At 48.9% G+C, this 20,695-nt stretch overlaps 1 protein-coding gene across 2 annotated transcripts; it reads left to right on the top strand.

Moving 5' to 3' along the window:
- The first annotated feature begins 2,361 nt into the window (after nucleotides 1–2,361).
- Nucleotides 2,362–20,652, top strand: TRIM54 (tripartite motif containing 54). Of its 2 annotated transcripts, none has more exons than XM_071221575.1 (9): nucleotides 2,362–2,871; nucleotides 16,168–16,340; nucleotides 16,848–17,019; nucleotides 18,425–18,520; nucleotides 19,222–19,455; nucleotides 19,729–19,748; nucleotides 19,863–19,987; nucleotides 20,122–20,205; nucleotides 20,511–20,652. In XM_071221575.1, the coding sequence occupies exons 1-9, from the start codon at nucleotides 2,704–2,706 to the stop codon at nucleotides 20,519–20,521; spliced, it is 1,083 nt and encodes a 360-aa protein (XP_071077676.1). In that variant the 5' UTR covers nucleotides 2,362–2,703; the 3' UTR covers nucleotides 20,522–20,652. The 2 variants fall into 2 exon arrangements, with proteins under 2 accessions (XP_071077676.1, XP_053780890.1); XM_053924915.1 differs by having other exon boundaries at nucleotides 19,726–19,748.
- The last annotated feature ends 43 nt before the right edge of the window (nucleotides 20,653–20,695 follow it).

Raw genomic sequence — 20,695 nt, 5'->3', positions numbered from 1 at the left:
TAGATACACTGTGCCTCCTCGCACAACCAAATCAAGGACAACAACAAATTTAAAAACAAAAAATAACCATAACTGGCAGAAAATCAAACTGAATGGAAGTCCGACGACCAAGGAATTAAAGAAGAAACATTCAATCAGACTGGTAGGAGGGGCAGAGAAGGGCAGCTGCATGGAAAGGACTTACCACTACGCACAAGGGGGTGGCTGGAGGACCTGGTGGTCCCACATTTGAGTGTGGATAAACCAGGAGGAACGGTGTGGGAGTGAGACAGACCACACAACCCAGGGCTCCAGCACAGGGAAATAAAGCCTCAAACCTCTAATTGAACAAACACCTGTGAGGGCTGAGGCGGCAGCGGGAGAAACTCCCAGCTCACAGGAGAGTTCATTGGAGAGACCCACAGGGTCCTAGAATGTACACAAGCCCACCCACCGGGAATCAGCACCAGAAGGGCCCAATTTGCTTGTGGGTAGTGGGGGAAGTGACCGGAAACCAGCCAAGAGCAGAGCAAGTGCCAGTGTTCCCTCTTGGACCCCTCCCCCACATACAGCATCACAGCGTAGGGAAGTGGGTTGCCCCGCCCTGGCAAATACCTAAGGCTCTTCCCCTTACTACATAACAGGCACACTGAGACAAAAGATATGGTCCAAATGAAAGAACAGATCAAAGCTCCAGAAAAAATACAACTAAATGATGAAGAGATAGCCAACCTATCAGATACTGGGTTCAAAACACTGGTAATCAGGGTGCTCACAGAAGTGGTTGAGTATGGTTGTGAAACAGAAGAAAAAGTGAAGGCTACGAAAAGTGAAATAAAGGGAACCAACAGTGAAGAGAAGGAAACCGGGACTCAAATCAATGGTTTGGAACAGAAGGAAGAAATAAACATTCAACCAGAACAGAATGAAGAAACAAGAATTGAAAAAAACTTGTAGCCAGTCCCAGGCTTAGGAACCTCTGGGACAACTTTAAACGTTCCAACATCTGAATCATAGGGGTGCCAGAAGGAGAAGACGAAGAGCAAGAAATTGAAAACTTATTTGAAAAAATAATGAAGGAAAACTTCCCTAATCTGGCAAAGGAAATAGACTTCCAGGAAGTCCAGGAAGCTCAGAGTCCCAAAGAAGTTGGACCCAAGGAAGCGCATACCAAGGCACATCATAATTACATTACCTAAGATTAAACAGGAGAGAATCTTAGAAGCAGCAAGAGAAAAGGAGACAGTTACCTACAGAGGATTCCCCATAAGACTGTCAGCTGATTTCTTAAAAGAGACCTTACAGGCAAGAAGGGGCTGGAAAGAAGTATTCAAAGTCATGAAAGGCAAGGACCTACATCCAAGAGTACTCTATTCAGCAAAGCTATCATTTGGGGGGGCGGGGAAGAGCTCCTGTCCAACCCAGTGCATATGTGGGGCCCCCAAAAGACAAACTGCCTGGGAGAGAGAAAAAGGCCTGTAGGAGAACAGGGTAGAGGACCAGTGCTCACATCTGAGACCAGTCTGCCTGGGAGAGTGGGAGTCGGGACAGCTGCGAGCTAGGGCCGAGGCCTCCTGCAGCCTTGTGATTATGACTCTGTCAGAGCTCTAAAATGTCCCTGGAGACCGATTCCCTTGGTACTCAAAATAGGTCCCTGGCACTCAGGTCCCTTCAGCCCAGCTCAGCTTCTCTCAATTTCCTGACAAACCTAAAGTCCTTGGAGTGGCCTCAGTGATGTGTTCCTGGACCAGAATTGCACACGTTCTTCGGCACAGGCTCCTGAGGTTGTTCTAGGCCCTGGCACAACTGTCAGCTCTATCCTCCCGATCTTCTTTTTCTAGGGCAGTACAAGAAAGCTCTGGGCAAGAACGAAAGTGGACCACATGTGTTGGACCAAGCCTCTCTAGTCTCTGGTGCCTCTGTTCTGAATTGCGGGGTCCAGAGGAAGAGGGCCGGGGTCACTGGCTTAGCTTTGGGGGCAAAAGTTTTCACTGTCTGTAGGTCTACTGAGATCTGTCCTCCCACCCCGAGCCACGTGTGGTCCCTCTCACACAGGTCGATTTGGACGCTGTGGCACTGCCCTGGAAGGAGGGCCCAAGCCAGAGCTTGGGGCTCGGACTCACAGGAGCCTTCTGAGTGAGAGCGACTGAGAGCATGTGAGAGCTCAGTACCTTTGCTGGCCCACCTTTCACCATAAGCCGTGAAGCTCACCCTGCTCTTGCTCAAGAGAGTCACCCATTCCTGAGTGAGTCAGGGTCACTCATTCGGTGACAGCTGTGGCTCGCCTTACACGAGCTAAATTGGGAGTTGGAATGTCACACAGATGCCCCTTGTTCCCCACCCCCACGTTAAAATTAATCTCCTCTCTGGGGAGTGAGGGACAAACAGTGCTGCCCATAGAGTGAACGAGAGTCCTTTGGGGAACAAAAGGGGAAATTTCTAGGGGCAGAGTTACTCAGGGAGTGAGGGATCGAGAAAGCTGCATGTGTCTGGCTGAGTAGAGAGCAAAGGCGAGAGAGACGAGAAGTGTCTGAAAGCAGCTCTCTGAGGACGAGGTGCATTTCAGAGGAAGGCACAGGAGAGATAGCAGAGCTATTTCAAGAGTGAGCAGCAAAAGGGAACATAAGAATCCACAGGCTGTCTAACGTGCACGAGGAAGGGTCCAGAGGCAGAGGAAAGGCCAGGGCCAGGGCCAAGGCCGGGGTAAGCACGATCACTGAGGGGATGAACTTCGCAGTGGGTTTCAAGCCGCTGCTAGGGGATGCACACAGCATGGACAACCTGGAAAAGCAGCTCATCTGCCCCATCTGCCTGGAGATGTTCTCCAAACCGGTGGTGATCCTGCCCTGCCAGCACAACCTGTGCCGAAAGTGCGCCAATGACGTCTTCCAGGTGGGCCAGGGCGGGGGCAGGGCCCGGTGAAGCCGTGCGGACTTGTGGGAGACTTCTCCTCAGGTCAGAGCTGAGCCCCCAGAAGGTGACAGGCGGAGTGCTCTATGAGATGGGTGGTGGCTGTCCTGGTGAAGGGCAAAAGAAAAGCAGGGGTTCTCGGAGATGCCAGAGCAGGCATGAGTCAGCAGCTGCTCTGCAGGCTGCCGTGGACAGCCTATGCGTGGACAGCCACTGGAGTGATGGTATCGACAGAGGAAAGCAGACCCCCATAGAAAGTGGGAGGGAGGCGAGCCTGCACCAGGCCGTATAACAGGCTGTGCTAGACTCTGCATTCCAGTCTGGAATTTCAGATTTTGAGAACATTATGGAAAATCTGGAGAAAATAGCGTTGAGATAACAAAGTATTAAAAAATAAACCCTGTGAGAAAGGGCCGTGGTGACAGTGAAACTATCTGTATTTGGGGCGCAGTTCAGCGCATCCATCTTTGGGGGGCATGGACAGCGGGCAGTAGACCAGGCACTGTCCCCAATCAAAACAGTCACACCTGTGCCTCACTCCAGACTGGTCAATAAAGGGACCTCTGGTTAGAAAAGATTGAGGTCATGTAAACAGAAAGAAGGCAGAGAAGACATTTTCTCAGAAAAACCCAGGTTTGGGTTTACCTGTGGTCACGGGACAAAGCAGACCTAATCAAGTGCATCATTTTAGCTACTGATTTCAAAAAGAAAAGCAGCATGGTTTAAAAAAATGAACCAGAATGGTTTGGGTTTTTTTTTTTCATTTAGCACTTCATTTACTTTTTAGAGAGAGAAGGCGGGGAGAAAGAGGGGGAGAGAAACATCTGTGTGTGAGAAAAACATCAGTTGCCTCTTGCACACCCCCAACCGGGGACCTGGCTCACAACCCAGGCATGGGCCCTGACTGGGAATCGAACTGGCAACCTTTTGGTTCGCAGGTCAGTGCTGAATCCACTGAGCCACACCCCTCAGGGTCAGAATGGTTTATGAGTAGGCTTTCTTTTTTGCCCTGTGTCACTGGTATAGGCTCTAGTAATCTACAGACTGGGACAAAGATCAGGGAGACAGGGGAAAAGACAGACAGACAGACACACATCTCTTGCTAATGAAGTAAAAACCCTGGATGGACCAGAGCTGGCTGGCTTAGTGTGCACGGCAGCACCAAGGGGCATCACAAACACATATTCTTCATCTGTGTCAGAAATTATGAGGAAGCGTGTTAAACATAAGTGATTTTTAACTTAACCAAGAAAATATTTCCCTGTAAGTTCTTTGGGGCAGTAGGTTTGGGGGGGGGAGTACTGGGCTCACTAAGCCTGGTCGTCCCTCAGCTGTACCCCAGGGCACACGCTTTCTGTTGTCTGCCGTTTCACTGAGTGCCTGGTAGTCTTGCCTGCCATCTCCCCATCCAGGCACACTCCCATCTCCTATTCCTCTATGAGTCTATTTGGCCCCGGAGTATCTCAAAGCAGTGATGTTCCCTCTCTGGGGGCCTAGACTGACTGTGGTGCCCCCTACCCTGAGCATCAAGTCATGTATGAGAGGCTATGCCTTGCCCACCATCTTGGTTTTTCCCTTCGCCAAAGTAACTCAACATCCTTCAGGTTGAGATGCCTAGGATGCAATAGCAAAAAGACTTGGCCTTCCCTTCTCATGAATTTGGAGTGAAACATCCTTTCATTAGAGCCTGAAGTATGTGAAAGCAAAGAGAATTTGGAAGTGAAGGTGATGTATCTGTGAAAAACAGTGGTCAGAATAATTAAAGTGCAAGACACACAGTATCACTGGGAAGAGGGACCCAGGGACAGAAGGCTACAGGATGTTTAAATGACCTCCCTCGCTCAGTTGGTCCTCTGCATTCAGGCACAAATGCTTTGGTTCCTCAAAGCTCTGGAATACTGATCTAGGCCTTGAGAGACCTGGGGATGCTTTGGACCAAACCCTGTGCAGAATATTCGGGAGACGATGTGATTCCCAGAGCTTTAGGGTAGCTCTGTGGATCTTTGCAAGCACAGAGCGCCCCTGGGCCCTCCAAGCAGGCAAGAGTGAACAGCTTGTTTCCCGGCTGCTTTATTTGGGCTGGCCTGGTGGGAGGCTGACCCAGTTCTTCAGCTGCACTTATGTCTATACATCTCAGCAGATCCTCCTCTGAAAGATGAGCATATTTAGTTTTTCACACGTTGCCTCCACATTTTGACAACTCTAGGCATAATCAGATTGTCTGTTTTCTAAGTATGGAGACAAGAATAGGACTTTTGATTCCTCTATCTTCAAGCCACTTAGGAAGAATGCCCTTAGAACATTGCCTAGAAAGTTAATAGGACTTATAAAAGTGATACCAGTATGTTACACACACACACGCACACTTTTTTTTCAAACAGGATAGGAGTTTATATCATGAGAAGTGAATCTTCCCCTCAGGTGCTAAATTCCCTTCTCCAGATGGAGGTAGCCATTACCAACTTTCTTGGGTAGCCTTCTAGAAATTCTCAGAGGGTAGGTGTGGGTATGTGTGTATATATACACATGTATTTAAACCAGACTCATTATTCTACACCTGCCTTTGTTTACTCACTCTTTCTCGGCAGTTGTTCTGTATCCAGACATTCAGGTTTTCCGATTCGTGTTTTCCTTTTTCAATGGCTGTATGGTGCTCCCTGGTCATGGCTGGACCACTGTCTACTTAATCGGTCCTCTGAGACATCTGGATGGTGCCATGTTTTGCTGCTCTAAAAACTGCCGTAATGGACAAGAAACAAGAATTTTAGAGAATTGTGATTTTATAACAGCAGGTAAACTAGAGAGCCAGGGAGCAAAATTGGAAAAGTTAAAACATTTCATTGGAAATGTTCGACAGTCTCAAGGATTTGGGAGGAAATCATCCATAATCCTACCTCTCCTAACACAATTAATTTACAATTATTTTTCATGTTTGCATATTACTTTCAAGCCCTTGTCCCCATACATATTTTACTTTTATATAGTTGTCTTTAGAGCTGTACTTTATCTCCATCTCTCTCTCTGAACTTAAACATCATAAAACACCACATTAGCCCCCTTCTCCCTCCCTCTTTTCCCACACTGCACCCACACAGCTACCAAGCATTTTGACTAGAAGAAAGCTGTTGGTGTGGGAATTTGACACAAACATCTCTCTGTGTTTATGCATTTGTAAACCCTATTCGCTCCCGAAAGACTTTAAAGCAAGCCTTCTGTTTATTTTTATGCCTGCCCCCACTTCGCTGTGGGCACTTGTTTATGAGCTGCAACCTGTTGTAATTTAACAGACAATCAGACGGCCTTGTCAGATTGTTCAGGCACAGCTTTTCTGGGGATGTCCATTTAGGGAGAGATCTACAGAGACGGAAATATCAATGAAGGGGCCTCCTTCTCTAGGAAAGGGGCGACCTCCGTGTTGTGCCATCCCATCCCAAGCTCCAGGTCTTTATCAGATGATAGTTAGGGCCTGTTGTCATTAAGCGGCAGAAACCCTGCGCAGCCTGCCTCCTGGACCACTTCCACCTGCTGCGCAGGGCCCCGGGACCTCCCCGCCCGGTGTTGGACAAGTCTGCTTCATGAGAAATGGATTTGTTGAAATTTTGTGAATCGCATTCACCTTGAAGCAGGGTTAAAGATATTACTGACTTGGAAGAAACTTGATTCTTCCAAGTGGGGGACAAGAACCTAGACTGAGCCAAAGCATTCCTGGGATCTCCTCAAACCAGTGTCTCCCTTAATTTACTGTGTGATGTAAATCAGGCTATTTCACCTCTCCAAGCCTCTTTCCATGTGTAAAGAGAGAGAAAAGGATGTTTTACAGGGATCTTTAACATCCTTGTAATTCTAACAATTTGATTTTACAAGTTCAAGAATTATTGTGGATTTCCAGTTTAAAGCTTTCCATTCTGTTGCTGGCGTGTCTTCACTTGACTCACTGTTCTGCTTCTCAGCTTCCTTTCAGCCAGCCTCCATTCGCGAACCCCTCGTACCAGGCTCCTTGCTGGCTTCTGTCAGGCAGAGCTTGCCCTCCACTCAGAAGCACTCTCCCACACACGCCTTGGCTTTTGCCAACACCGGGATGCTTCTGAGGCTCTTCAACTTTTCTCCAGATGTCTAGTCTTCTGCACATTATTTCCCCATGGTTTCTTCAGTGTGTTCCAAGGCTGACTCAGAGGACCTGCATGGTCCATGATGCATCGCTGGCCAGGCCACCAGTTTAGGGGAGAACGCCTCCAACACCCTTCACCCCCTTGCATCCTGGGCCAGTATCCCAAATCAGCATCACTCTGAAGAGCCAGGAAAGAGGAAGAATGTTCTGACTTAAGCATAGATTTGATAGAGTAACTGCTTTCACAGAGCATCTTTCTGGGTGGAGCATTTCTATGAGATGCTATGAAATGTTACGAAGGAAATAGAACACACCACAGAGTTGAAAAGAGCAACAGCTCATAGCATGTATGCCACATAAAAGCCTTGAGCATAGCCTGGAATTAAATTCCATTTATGCATTTTTCCCCTTGTATCCTTCACAGCAAAAAAGAACAGTTATTTCAGATCCTGTGGTTCTGTGTGGGCATATATTTTTAAGGTCTAGAGCAGTGCTTTATAATTTATAGAGAATCTTCCCTTCCTTCCTTCCTTCCTTCCTTCCTTCCTTCCTTCCTTCCTTCCTTCCTTCCTTCCTTCCTTCCTTTTCAGAGAGAAAGGAAGGGGGAGAAACGTTGTGAGCCCCCAGGGGCTCAGCCTGCAACCCAGGCTTGTGCCCTTCTGGTTCACAGGCCAGCGCTCAATCCACTGAGCCACACCACCAGGGCAGCGCAGGCCTGATTTCACCTGAGTTCGGTAGAATGGATGTTATTGCCATTTTATAGGGAGAACACAGGAAAGAGGTTAGTCACACAAAAAAGGGACAGAGTAGGGACATAAATCTAGAAGTTCTGTTTCCCAGAGTGATGGCATTTCCTTTACACATCACATCATCGGCACATAACATTTTCCTTTATGGGGCTGGCTCTCTTGTTTACAGTCTTACGATGTAAGATGAAAAGGAGGAATGAAGACATTCATGTGTGCAACAGAGCCCACCGGGTATTTCTTAATCGTGAAGTACAATAGGAAGGCAAACAGAAGCAAGGAAAGGATTTAGCTAGCTGGATATTAGCTGAGACCTCTTTAGCCCAGGGTGAGACCACCAGCTTGGAGATGTGTGAAGGAGGTGGCTGCACACACCTCACAGTATAAAACTCCTCTTTGTGATGAGACCATCGAAGGACTTCCAGTCAGGACAGGAAGTAATCTCGTTTTGTGCCACGGACCCTTGGTCAGTTTGTGAAGCCTATGGACAATGTGCGTGTGTGTGTGTGTTTATATACTTATTGTTTTGAGAGTACAGTTATTGAAGCTGGGGACAGTGAAATGTGGAAAGGCCTAGGATAGAAGAAGCAACAGGAGAGAGACTGAGCAGAGCTGCTTTGGTTCTCTAGAAACGTAATGGGAAAGAAGTGAGCTGAGGCGCGGCTGCAGTCAGCTAACGTGGAGTCAGAGAAAAGGGGATCTTGGAGACAGGGCCAGGGGGTTAGCCCTGGACAAGCTGCCGCTGCCCATTGCTCCCCTGGTTGCGAGTCTCGTGGCATCCCGTAGAGTTTAGGAGATGGGTGCCTGCGGGGGAAGAAGAGAGGTGAGAAGGTTGAAAATCGCTGGTCTATACAGAGACGTTTGGGAAATGTAGATGAATACAAAGACATTAAAAAAAAAAAAACAACCACACCCGTAAACCTCCTGGCACATTTCCACATTGGGATCCCACTGTCTGTACAGATTTGTACCCTGCTTTTTTCATCTAAAATCATGAGTATCTCTCCATGTTATTAAGAACTCCCTTAAAAATGGTACATAATTCCACTAATAACTCATTTAATATTTCCTCTACTGTGAAATAACCAGTATGCTTATTCTTAAAAAGCAATCATAGTACTTACTCCGATTACAAAAACAATGCAGGTGTATTATATAAAATCCAAGCCTCACAGATAACAGGCATTGTGAGGCGTATCAGTCCGTGTAAACGCAGGAGGGCTACTCCGGTGATGGGGTGCCAAGGGCTGCTTGCATGAGACAGGAAGAGGGCGCTCCAGGGACAGCTAGGGGGAGGCACACACGGTCGGGAGACTCCATCGCTGTCCGAGTCAAACGGAGAGGGAGGTGCAGTCTACCTCGTGTGAGAGGAGAAAGTTCTTGTAAAAACCACCAACTCCCTTCTCCCATCTCACAGGCAAAAACAGACAGGTCCTGGCATCTGATACCCTCACCATAATTCTATCAATTAAGGCTCACTGCTCAGAGAGCATCAGCCCTTGAAAGCACCTAGTGCTAAAGGCAGAGCCCTCTTTTTAGACCTGAGGAAACTGGAGCCTGCGAGAAATGACCTTGGCAAGGTCACATAAAGCAAATCCAAAGCCAGGTCTTCAGCTTAGTGCTACTTTCCCTATATCATACAGCCTGAAAGGCCCTCTGTGCAAATACAGAGGGGTTACCAAGAAGGGGTAACAGTTTTATCCACATGTCCAGTGCAGATGACTTTCTCAAAGCAGCCCCCCGGCACTTGCAAAGGGCTGGGATACAAGACAGACGCATTTTGATGAGGAGAGGGAGTCAGAAAAGGGTTAGTGCAAACTCCCCAAACCTCACCCTCACTTCACCTTCCCGGTTTTTGCCATAGCTGTTCCTACCTGTCCCTATTTATTTACTATTTCTATGTAAAAGGACTCAATTTTAAGGCTTAAAAAATTATCGTCATTCTAAATTAGAAAATCCATGAAAATCACCAGCTTTATAAGCTGGTGGTTGTTTCTAATGTGCATTAAAATGAAGACATAGAACATTTAAATGTCCCTCCTCATCCCACCTAGAATCTTGTCATCAGTGTGCATATCCTATTTTGGGAATCTCTGACTTAGCACCCGGGTTGCACCGTGAGGGTGTCCAAGCACCAGGAGCGCCATGCCATGGGCTAGCGGGCCCTGGAAAATCCCAAAGACAAACTGTACTATTTTATTACTAGTCAAATTTAGCCCTAGCACCAAGGGCTCATCCGTACACTGGCCAGAGACTAGCGAAAATGTGGCAGGAGGACCTGAGCTCTGGGGAAGGAAGGTTCTGTGGGACCAGGGGGTGGATGGGGAAAGCGGGGCTTGGCTGTGGGCTCAGTGCCAGCCCTCAGCCAAACTGTGAAGATGGCAGAGGTACAAGCCTCCCCACCACCTGCTCTGTGTGTGCTCCAGCTCCCAAGAAAGGTGCTGTTGGAACAAAGGATTTAGGGTGGACTGCCCCGGAATTGATGGCCTCCTGAAGCCCGGGTCCCAGAGCATGGTAGTGATTCGCCAGTAGGACGAGCTGCTGCAGGAATTTCTTTGGCAGCTGGGGAAGTGGTGAAGAGGTAGTGTGTGGTCCATGTCCACCTCGGGTTAGCCCCGGAAGTCCGTCCTGACTGTGAGGAGTCTGAAGTAGGGCCCTTGGCCCAGACATCCCAACAAGTCCCGATTACTCTTTTTTTTTTTACATTCTTTTTTAATATTGTGCTAAGGCACACACAGATATCAATTTACCACCTGAACCATCTTTAAACGTGCAGTCAGCGGCACTGAGGACGCTCACATTGTTTGCAACCATGGCCGCCATCCATCCCCACGCGGTTATCATCTTCCCAAACTGGAACTCTGCTCCCATGGAAGAATAGCGCTCCGCTCGCCCTCCCCCCGCCCCCTGGCAAGAACCTAAGAATCTGACTATTCCAGACACCTCATATAAGAGGGGCCACACCGCACTTGTCCTTTTGGGTCAGACTGAGTTCACTTAGCACATGATGTGCTCAGGGGTGATCCAGGGCAGCATGTAGTCCTGATTACTTTGATCTCAGTTATTTTCTACACTCTGTGCGACTTACCTCGGTATCACAGATCCCACTTCCTTCTGTGTCAAATGTATATTTTGTTTCTATGTTGATAATATTGGGTTGGCCAAAAAATTCCTTTAGTTTTTTTCCCTGCGACGGTTCTAGTAGTGCTTAGTTGTCTTTACCTTCATTCAAAATAATTTTGTTAGACCATATTGTGACAGTGGTCGTATCAGTGTGCATTTTTTAAAAAGCTTAACAAAACTGATGAATTTTTGTGTAGCCATTGTACTATTGAAGATGGGAGAAAATAGCAACATTTTGGGCATATTATGCTTTATTTCGAGAAAGGTAAAAACACAACTGAAATGCAAAAAAAGACTTGTGCGGTGTACGGAGAAGGCGCTGTGACTGATTAAATGTGTCAAAAGTGGTTTGCGAAGTTTCTTGGTACTACTGACATTTTGGCCAAATAGTTCTTTGCTGTGGGGCTGCCTTATGCATTGGAAGATGTTGAGCAGCACCCCTGGCCTCTCCCCACTGGAAGCCAATAACGGGAGATAGACGGCATACTCAAAATATCCAAATCAATCAAGTTATTGGTGAAAATGAAACATGTGTCTTTTATTTTACAGAAAAACTAAATGGAATTTTGGGGCCAACCCAGTGTATTTTACTGGATTACTTTCCTTAATTCTGCCAGCTCACTTTTCTTCTTCAGGTTTGATCGCATTCTCTGTCTTTAATCAGAGAGGCTGCTTTCTTGATTTCCTTAAAAACGTTATATTGAAATCGTACCATTTCTTGGAGCAATTCTTCTTCTAAAGTGTAGTCTTCATCTGTCCTTTGCTTGTCATGCGCCCCCTTCCCTGTTCCTTTTGTCTCACCTTGGCGTGCATCCCCTGTCGGGTCCCTCTGCGTATGGCTCCTCTTTGAATGGGGCAGCTTTATTTGGTGCTGAAAGTGAATTCTTTACTTAACCTTCTATTTACCTTGGCTTTCTTCCACTGTCCTCTTAAATGTAAACTGGCTGGCCAGGTGTTATCATTGATTTGCAAGCTCTATTTAATTCCTTGGCGTTTTTGGTGAACAGAGGGGTGTGACTGGGGTTAGTAGACAGTAGTGTCTCGGTTTGGTTGTGCTGCATCGGAATATTTCTCACACAGCATCTGATGAATTATCCTCCCTGGGAGGCATGCGTAGGTCCATTGGAGGAGGTGTCCCTGCAATCTGAGCTGTTTTCTCTCCTTTCCTCAGACAAGCAGATCATCTTGGTTGCAGGCTGGGCTCCTGGCACAAGAGGTTTTGATTTGATGGGTCATCTTTTGTTTACTTCTGCTCAGATAACTTCAATCCGCAGTTGAGTTTTTGGCTGCTATTTCTGGCCTTCGTGAAAGGTTGATGTTTTGGCCTTTCATGGTTTTTACTAAAATCTATTTCACCTGAAACTCAGGGAGGCAAATGTTGGAACTGATAACATAGTATATTGATTACTGGACGGACTCTGGAGTCAGGGTGACTGAGTTTAAATATTGGCTCCACCACCAATTAGCCAATGACCACGTGCAATTTATTTAACTTGTCCGGGCTACAATTTCCTATCTCTGAAATGAAGCTAATAGTGGTACCTACTTCACAGGGTGGATATGAGAATTAGATGAGTTAATACAAGTAAATGCCTTAGAGCAAGGCCTGGCGTAAGGTCAGTGTTCAGCAGATGTTAACGCCATCGTCTTGCTTCTCGTAGCCCGAGATGGGGATAAACATTCATCTCCTCCACCATCTGTACGAGAAAGTCTTGAGGATTAAATTCAGTGTTGTCTGGAAAGCCCATAGCACAGTGCTTGATACGTCATAGGCCCTCAAAACACGTGTGGACTGTTAAATAATGACTATGGAGGAAGCGTGCAGTGAGGGAGGGAGGTGGAGGAAAGAGGGTACCTGTGAGTTGGGCCAAGGCTTTAGAATAAGCCGCCCCTTCCTTTTCTTTTACCATTCAGATGTTTACTGAGCATCTTTTTAAAAAAGATTTTATTTATTTATTTTTAGAGAGAGGAGAAAGGAGGGAGAAAGAAAGGAAGAGAAACATCAGCATGAGAGAGAAACTTTAATTGGTTGCTTCTCGTACACATTCCGACCCAGGATCCAACCACAACCCAGGCACATGCCCTGAGTGGGATCGAACTGGTGACCTTTTCCTTTGTGGGATGATGCCCAGCCAAGTGAGCCACACTGGTCAGCGCCTGCACATCTTTATAGGCATAAGAAACGTCCAAATCTGTACAGAATTTTTATGAGTTTATTTAAGCCAAACTGAGGACATATGCCAGGGATCAAGATCTCAAATACTCTAGAGAATAACATTTTTGGAGCTTCATTTGAGATTAAGGAGGTTAACACAAGGAAGATTACATGGAGGTGGGAAGAGCAAGGTGGGTTTGGGATTATAGGACAGGTAACAAGATTGTGTGCTCTTTCTCTCCAGCATCCTTACAGCTTGAAAGGAATCTGACCTAGATGCCCAGAAACCGTGGAAAGGCTTGCTTAGGGCAAAGATGGACCTTTTACTAGAAAGTCATCAGCCCGGGTCATGGCTACGCACCATGACCTGCCCAGTTAGGAGCTGAGTGGGCAGATCACCCTGTGAGGTCCCTTTCCATAGAATCCCCCGTTCTCATCCACAAAAGAGAAGATCCCTGCAGGAGCTTGCAGGCTTAGAGTTGCCCCAACACCTCCTTACTCACTTGGATTCTAAATATTAGAAGGCAACTGTGTGAAATTAAAAAAAAAAAAAAAGCCCAGTGATCTTACACTTTAACCCATCCCTAAACTAAACTAAACTATATTTATATGATCTAGTTACTGAGAAAGACAAATACAAAAACACAGTTTTGGATAATCGCAACCTAACTTGTTCCAACTCTATGATGGGCTAAAGCATTAGCTTCCTATAATTCTCAAGAAATGCCCCAAAATGTGATGTTTGTGACATGCCAGTCACCCTCCCCAAATAGGCTGCTCACTTCACGATAGGGACACATTTCCCGCTTTGCCTGCATCTCTTGCTACCAAAGGATCAACCAAGACGCAGGACTCGGGTGCCCTCTAGGCGTTATAGGGTGCTACTGCACTCAGGTACTTGACCTGGTTGTTGCGTAAGGATTTGGAGAACCCAGTGAAATCCAATTGCAGGAAATACATCTAAATACACAAGGTCCCAGGTGACTACTCTCTCTGTTACTCTTAGGAGTGTGTGGTCTTCTGGCCAGTTAGGATTAGGTTCTGCTCTCAGTGACAGAAAACCCCAAATCAGTGCTGGCTGGTGTGGCTCAGTGGATTGAGCACTGACCTGTGAACCAAAAGGTGGCCAGTTCAATTCCCCGTCAGGGCATGTGCCCTGGCCCCTGCCTGGGGACATGTGAGACTCAATCAATTGATGTTTCTCTCACATATCAATGTTTCTGTCCCTCTCTTTCTCTCTCCCTTCCCCTCTCTCTAAAAATAAATAAAATCTTAAAGAAAAGAAAGAAAGAAAGAAAGAAAGAAAACCCCAAATCACAATAGCTTCAAGAAGGTAAAGTTTTGCTTTTTCTCTCAAGTGAAAGTATGGGTAGGCAGTCCAGACTGCCCCACCAGAGACTCACTCTTTTCGTCTGGCTGCCGTTCTCAACAGGAGGCTACCTCTTGGCTCAAGGTGTCTGCTTCAACACGAGCCGTTTTATCGTCATTTCAGTCAGCAGGAAGGAGTAGGGCAAGTCCCTCACATCAAAGATACAGTAAGTCTTCACTCAATGTCGTCAATAGGTTCTACGACTTTAAATGAAATGACGTATACCAAACCAACTTCACCACAGGCTAACTGATATAAACTAGAGTTAAGTTTCTGTGACATCTCATCAGTCTTATCTGAGGACCTGTACACTTCCTGGAAATGGCACAAAATGTGTCTGTCTACCGATATAGCCCATTGGCCAGAGCGCAGTCCCTTGGCCACGCCCAGCTGGAAGGGAGGCTTGGACACAAGTTCTTCAGTCCGTGTGTCTTGCTGAAACCTCAGGGGCTCTGTTATTTAGGAAGAAGGGGAGGTGAATATTGGAGAACAGCCAGCAGTCTTGACCAGTGTTTCACCTCTGCCACTCGCCACAGATCAGCTTGTTTCTCTTCTCCGCAGACCAGCCTTCTCTGCTCCTAGTCTCTGAGCCCTCACACTTTCTACTTCTACTTGTGCAAGACTTTGGGTGGCCACACTGTCAACTCTTAGCCCAACACCACAGGTCCTTTTAGTTCCGAAGGTGCATGTGGTCCAGCCAGCTCAGGTGCTATGTCTCAGTTCCCGGTTCCTAGAGAGAAAGATTGATTTGTCCTGCTTGGGTCGGGTGATCACCTCTCCATCCCTGTGGGCATAGAGAGCCGCTTTAGGATGGGGCGGAGCAAGTTGTCTATGAGGTATAAGGGAAGGGAGTGATGAGCATCTCAGGTAAGTCCTCCTTCCGAGCTCGCCCCTGTCATCACAGCCAGCCTTCCGAAGGGGCTGTCGGCTTGCCTGTCCCAGGACAGGGATGCGGTTGTGCGTATCTCACCCTCAGTCCTTGGGTTTACAGGGTTGACTGCTTGCCCAAGTGCACGTAGTAGGAGTGTCAAACGCAGCAAAAGAACCCAGGACTCCTGATTCCCAGTCTCTGGAGTGCTTTCCCAGAACGTGGCTTGTTAGCTCCGCTGTTCAGCACTCGTCTCTGCCTACGCCCCTGCTCAGAGCTGCAGAACGTCCCCCTCAGATGGGGTCCGTGACAACCCCAGGCTGGGTGGAGGACACTGGCTGCACCACTTAGAGCTTTCCTGACGAGGTCAACGTCACCTCACAACTCCAAGCTGGGCCCCTATGGGGAGATCCCATTCCGACTAGGCCTTGACCAAAGCTAGGCTCTGGATGCAGGGACACTCAAGGAGGTGGGCTGAGTCATAAGATAAAAGCGGACCCTGACCAGTGTGTCCCAGTAGGTTGGGCATCGTCCCACAGAGCGAAAGGTTGCCGGTTCTATACCCGGGCAGGGCACATGCCTGGGTTATAGATTCGGTCCCCAGTCAAGGTGTGTTTGAGAGGCAACCAATTGATGTTTCTCTCTCGCATTGATATTTCTCTCCCTCTCTTTCTCCCTTGCTCCCCTTCTCTCTAAAAATAAATAAATAAAATCTTTTTAAAAACAAGATAACGGTGGGAGACAAGATCTCCATGGCCACCCACCCTGAGCTGCTCTCAGAGGAAGGTCCAACCATAGAACAGGGCTGATGCCACCCTCTCATCACTCTCCTGCTCCCCACCCCCAGCATGTCCTCTGCCTCCCAGTCCCTCCGCGGTGCCCATTCTCTCACTCCGCCTGTCCCCACAGGCCTCCAACCCTCTATGGCAATCCCGGGGCTCCACTACTGTGTCTTCGGGAGGCCGTTTCCGCTGCCCCTCTTGCAGGCATGAGGTTGTCCTGGACCGACATGGTGTCTATGGCCTGCAGCGAAACCTGCTAGTGGAGAATATTATTGACATCTACAAGCAGGAGTCTTCCCGGTAAGCAGTCAGGGCCTCTTGGCTCTCTAAACGGGGGGCGGGGGGTGGGGGGCCTGGGGCACAGCCTGGGAACCCATCAGGGCTGACCAACCTGCCCCTTCAGTTTGGAGAAGAGAGGAGTAGACCAGGGAAGAAGGGGAGGGACTTGCCCCAGGTCACTCAGCTCAGGTGGTCTGATTCCTGGTCACGGCTTCGCCTTTACTCTCTCCACCTGGGGAAGGGCTGGAAGTCCACCAGCAAGGTCCTTTTGCCAGCCCTCCATTACTTCCTGCCCTGTGGGACTTCTCTGCCTCCTGGAATAGAGACTATTTTTGGAAATAAGCCTCCTCTGCCTCTTAGCTCTTTCTATTCCTCAAATGAAGAGACTGTGGAAGTCACTTACCTGCACAGCCACAGCACAGCTGCAGGGGCGGAAAAGGTGGTAGCGGTTGGCCTGGCACTCTCGGGCCTCACCTCCCACCCTGGCCTGGCCCCTGACCCTCCTGCCACCTGCCCACGCTCCTCCAGGCCACTGCACTCCAAGGCTGAGCAGCACCTCATGTGCGAGGAGCATGAAGAGGAGAAGATCAACATCTACTGCCTGAGCTGTGAAGTGCCCACCTGCTCTCTCTGCAAGGTCTTTGGCGCCCACAAGGACTGTGAGGTGGCCCCACTACCCACCATTTACAAACGCCAGAAGGTATCAAGCAGCAGAGGGAGCTGGCTTGTGGGGGTGGGGGCATAAGACAGGGTCTCTAACTCCAGCCTCTTACTCCACTTGGTTTTCAAGGCAGGCAGACCAGGGCTAAAGTCCCAGCTCTATGGGTGACCTGGGGTAAGTCACTTGATCTCTCTGGCCATCACTTTCCTCACTCATAAACTGGGGATGAAAATGCCTCCGTCTGAGAGTTGTTTTAGATTAAAGTAAGAAAATGGATATGAGCAGAGACTTCGTATGGTGGACTAGGTGTTCTCAAGGTCCTCTGTCCATCATACAGCTACATTCTACATAAAATATAATTTAAACATTATATTGGTCGGCACAGAGGAAGTAAAGGAAATCTCCAAGTCGGGGTGAAGGTGGAGAGAGGAGGCGGGGAGTGAACTGAGAACAGAATACTGAATGGTGAGCAAAGAGTGCAAACGCTGGCGGGATTCCTGAGCTAGAAAGGTGAGACTATGCCTTCAAACCCCTAAAAGGTGGGGGACCCGCAGAGAAGACCCCAAAGAATAACAGGTTAAGATGGAACTGCAGGAACTAAAGCAATCAGTTTTGCTCCCTGGCTTTTTGGCAAAGGCAAATGAAAACTCTGGAGAAGGAAAAACAGACCCACCGCACCTTAGGTTTTCCTTGGATTAGGAACATGAGATTAACTCACAATTGACGATCCACAGAGAAATGTGCCCCATTACTGAAGCCAGAAGAAACAGAAATTACAGATTTAGACCTCCAAGAAATTCAGATATTGAAATTATTAAAGAATAGAAAGTCCCTGTGTATAAAATGCTCTAAAATATGGAATTAATAAAATAAGCAATACTAGACTATCAAAAATGCAGATTTGACAAAGACTCAAATAGAACTTTTAGAAAAGGCAACACAATTGTTGAAATGAAACATTCAGAGGATAAATTAAATGAGAGGTTTCTCGGAAGAGGGAATTAGTGAACAGGAAGAGTGGACTGAAAACAGCAGCCTAGAAAGCAGCCCTGGGAGACGGGAAGGTCTAACACACATCTAATCAGAGCCACGCAAGGAGAACATAAAGAGAGTGGAAGAGAGGCAGTCAATCCTATCAGACAGCTGAGAATTTTTCAGAATTGATGGAAGGCAGGAATCTACAGATACGGCATCTAGCCCAGTACCTGGCACTTGGTGGATATTTGGTGAATGTCTCTTTTGGTGGTAGAGGGCGTCCTCTCTTGACCTTTGGGAACCCACAGAATGTACTTCCACACCTCTTGGATGGTCCCACGCCTACTAGATCTCTGGTGATGCCCTGGTGATGGGGTGGGGGGGGCTTAGGCAGCCCTGGCTGCACAGGGAGGGGAGCACCTCTGGCCCAGGTCCCCCAGCCCTGAGCGCAGGCCTGTGTGTGTGGCAGAGTGAGCTCAGTGACGGCATCGCAATGCTGGTGGCGGGCAATGACCGTGTGCAAGCTGTGATCACGCAGATGGAGGAGGTGTGCCAGACCATCGAGGTAAGCCTGGGGTGAGAGGGAGGGAAATTTCTGGGCTCTTAGAGGTGGGTCCCAAGTAGTGGGATGGGCTCAGCCAGGCTGCGAGATTTGAGTCTCAGCTCTGCCCCTCACTGGCTCTGTGACTTTGGCCCAGTTACTTAACTTCTCTGTGCTTTGGTTTTATTTGTTTTTAACTACATAAAATAGTGATAAGGAGAAAGATCTGGTGCCTACCTCACTGAATCTTTTTGAGAACTAAATGGGATTACTTAATTCTAAATAAGCAAATAAAAACCAGGCCCAGAGACGTAGATGGCACTCATGAGGCTGCTTTAAAATATTGTTGTTATTTGCTGAAAGTAGATCTTAAAAGTTCTCATTACATGAAAAAAAAAAGGTAACTGTGTGGTGACGATGTTAACTAGACACATGTGGTGATCATCTCACAGAATAACAAATATAGAATCATTACATTATATGCCTGAAACTTGTATGATGCTATATGTCCATTGTATCTTTAAAAATATCGTGTTGCTGTTATTTCTGAGAAGATCTGGGAATCGGCAGCCCTTGGCTGGAGTTCTGGCTCTGCCACTAACTTGTGGTGTAACTGACAGGTCACTTTTCTTCTTGGCTCTCTGTGACTCGTACTAACTGGGAGCGGGACAAGCTGCCGGTGCTCTCCCACCTAGGTGGTCTCATCATCACTCCCCATCTTTCAGGACAACAGCCGGAGGCAGAAGCAGCTGCTAAACCAGAAGTTCGAGACTCTGTGCGCAGTGCTGGAGGAGCGGAAGGGTGAGCTGCTGCAGGCACTGGCGCGGGAGCAGGAACAGAAGCTGCAGCGTGTCAGGGGCCTCATCCGCCAGTACGGAGACCACCTGGAAAGCTCCTCCAAGCTCGTGGAGTCTGCCATCCAGTCCATGGAGGAGCCGCAGATGGCGCTGTATCTGCAGGTGAGCCCTGGGAGGCGGGTGGCAGGCTGCATAGTGGCTTGATTGGGGGCCTTGGCACCTGGAGACCTGGGCTCAAGGCTAACCTCTGGCACCTACTTGCCCCGTGGCTTTGGGCAAGTCACCCCCCTCTGAGTCCATTTTCTCCTTAAGAACTGGGATATACCTCCCCCCAGCCCCAACCTACCCCGCAGGACTGTGGTGGGCATCAGAAATGGAACGTAGCCAGAGGTTGGCACAATGCTTACTCTCACCCTCCTTTCTTCCCTACAGCAGGCCAAGGAGCTCATCAACAAGTGAGTAGGCGGGGCAGGGAGGGAAAGGAAGGGGCTGTGCGGCTTTACCACCGCAGGGTGAGGGGCGGGGAGTGGGGGAGGGGTGCTAGGCCATTTCCACTGCTGCCGCTGCAGGGTCGGGGCAATGTCAAAGGTAGAGCTGGCAGGACGGCCCGAGCCAGGCTATGAAAGCATGGAGCAGTTCACCGTGAGCGTGGAGCACGTGGCGGAAATGCTGAGGACCATCGACTTCCAGCCGGGTGAGGGAGCCAGGGAGGGGCCGCGTGCCGCTGGACTGGGTGTCCAGACCCACCGGAGTGGGGGGCGGGACGGGTGAGACTTGACGGCCAGAGAAACAGGGACACCACCTGATGGGGGTCTTCCTTCCGCCCAGGCGCTTCCGGGGAGGAAGAGGATGACGAGGTGGTGTTTGACGGAGAAGAGGGCAGTGCGGGGCCGGAAGAAGAGCGGCTGGAGGGTGAGTGTGGCCCCAGGGGCGCAGCTGGCCTGGCCGCATCGCCTTCCCCGCAAGACCAGGGCTCGCTTGTAGCCCCTACTCCTTTTAAGTGCCTCCCACCCCCAGCAGGAGGGGAGCGCCCCTAGCGCAGGTGCACAAGGACACTTTCCTTTCCCACCAGCCATTCCTCTGGTGCTTTTGGGGACCAGGGTGGGTGGGAAGTAGAGGAGACACCCACGTGGCTGGGGAGAGGAGTGAGCTAGGCTTCAGAGTTGCCTCGTTCCTTTGGAGCCCCAGCCCACTGCAGCTTTCCTTCCTGGCGACAGGCCTGCACTGACCCTCCCCCTGTGGGGGGCCCCCCCCCCCCCGCGCTCCGGCCCTGGAGGACCTGCGCAGAGACCACGGCGCCCCCCGGCTCAGCGGGGAAAGCTCAATAAAGGGTTGACGCACCCCAGCCCGCAGCGTCTTTCACTGCTCGCTCTCTCAGCCTTGGCTTCAGGGGCGACCCCAT

The sequence above is a fragment of the Desmodus rotundus genome, chromosome 5 (genome assembly GCF_022682495.2).
Source record: "Desmodus rotundus isolate HL8 chromosome 5, HLdesRot8A.1, whole genome shotgun sequence".
In the NCBI taxonomy this organism is placed as follows: Eukaryota; Metazoa; Chordata; class Mammalia; order Chiroptera; family Phyllostomidae; genus Desmodus; species Desmodus rotundus.
Note: the sequence above shows the minus strand (reverse complement) of the source record. Positions and strands in the feature narration are given on the sequence as shown.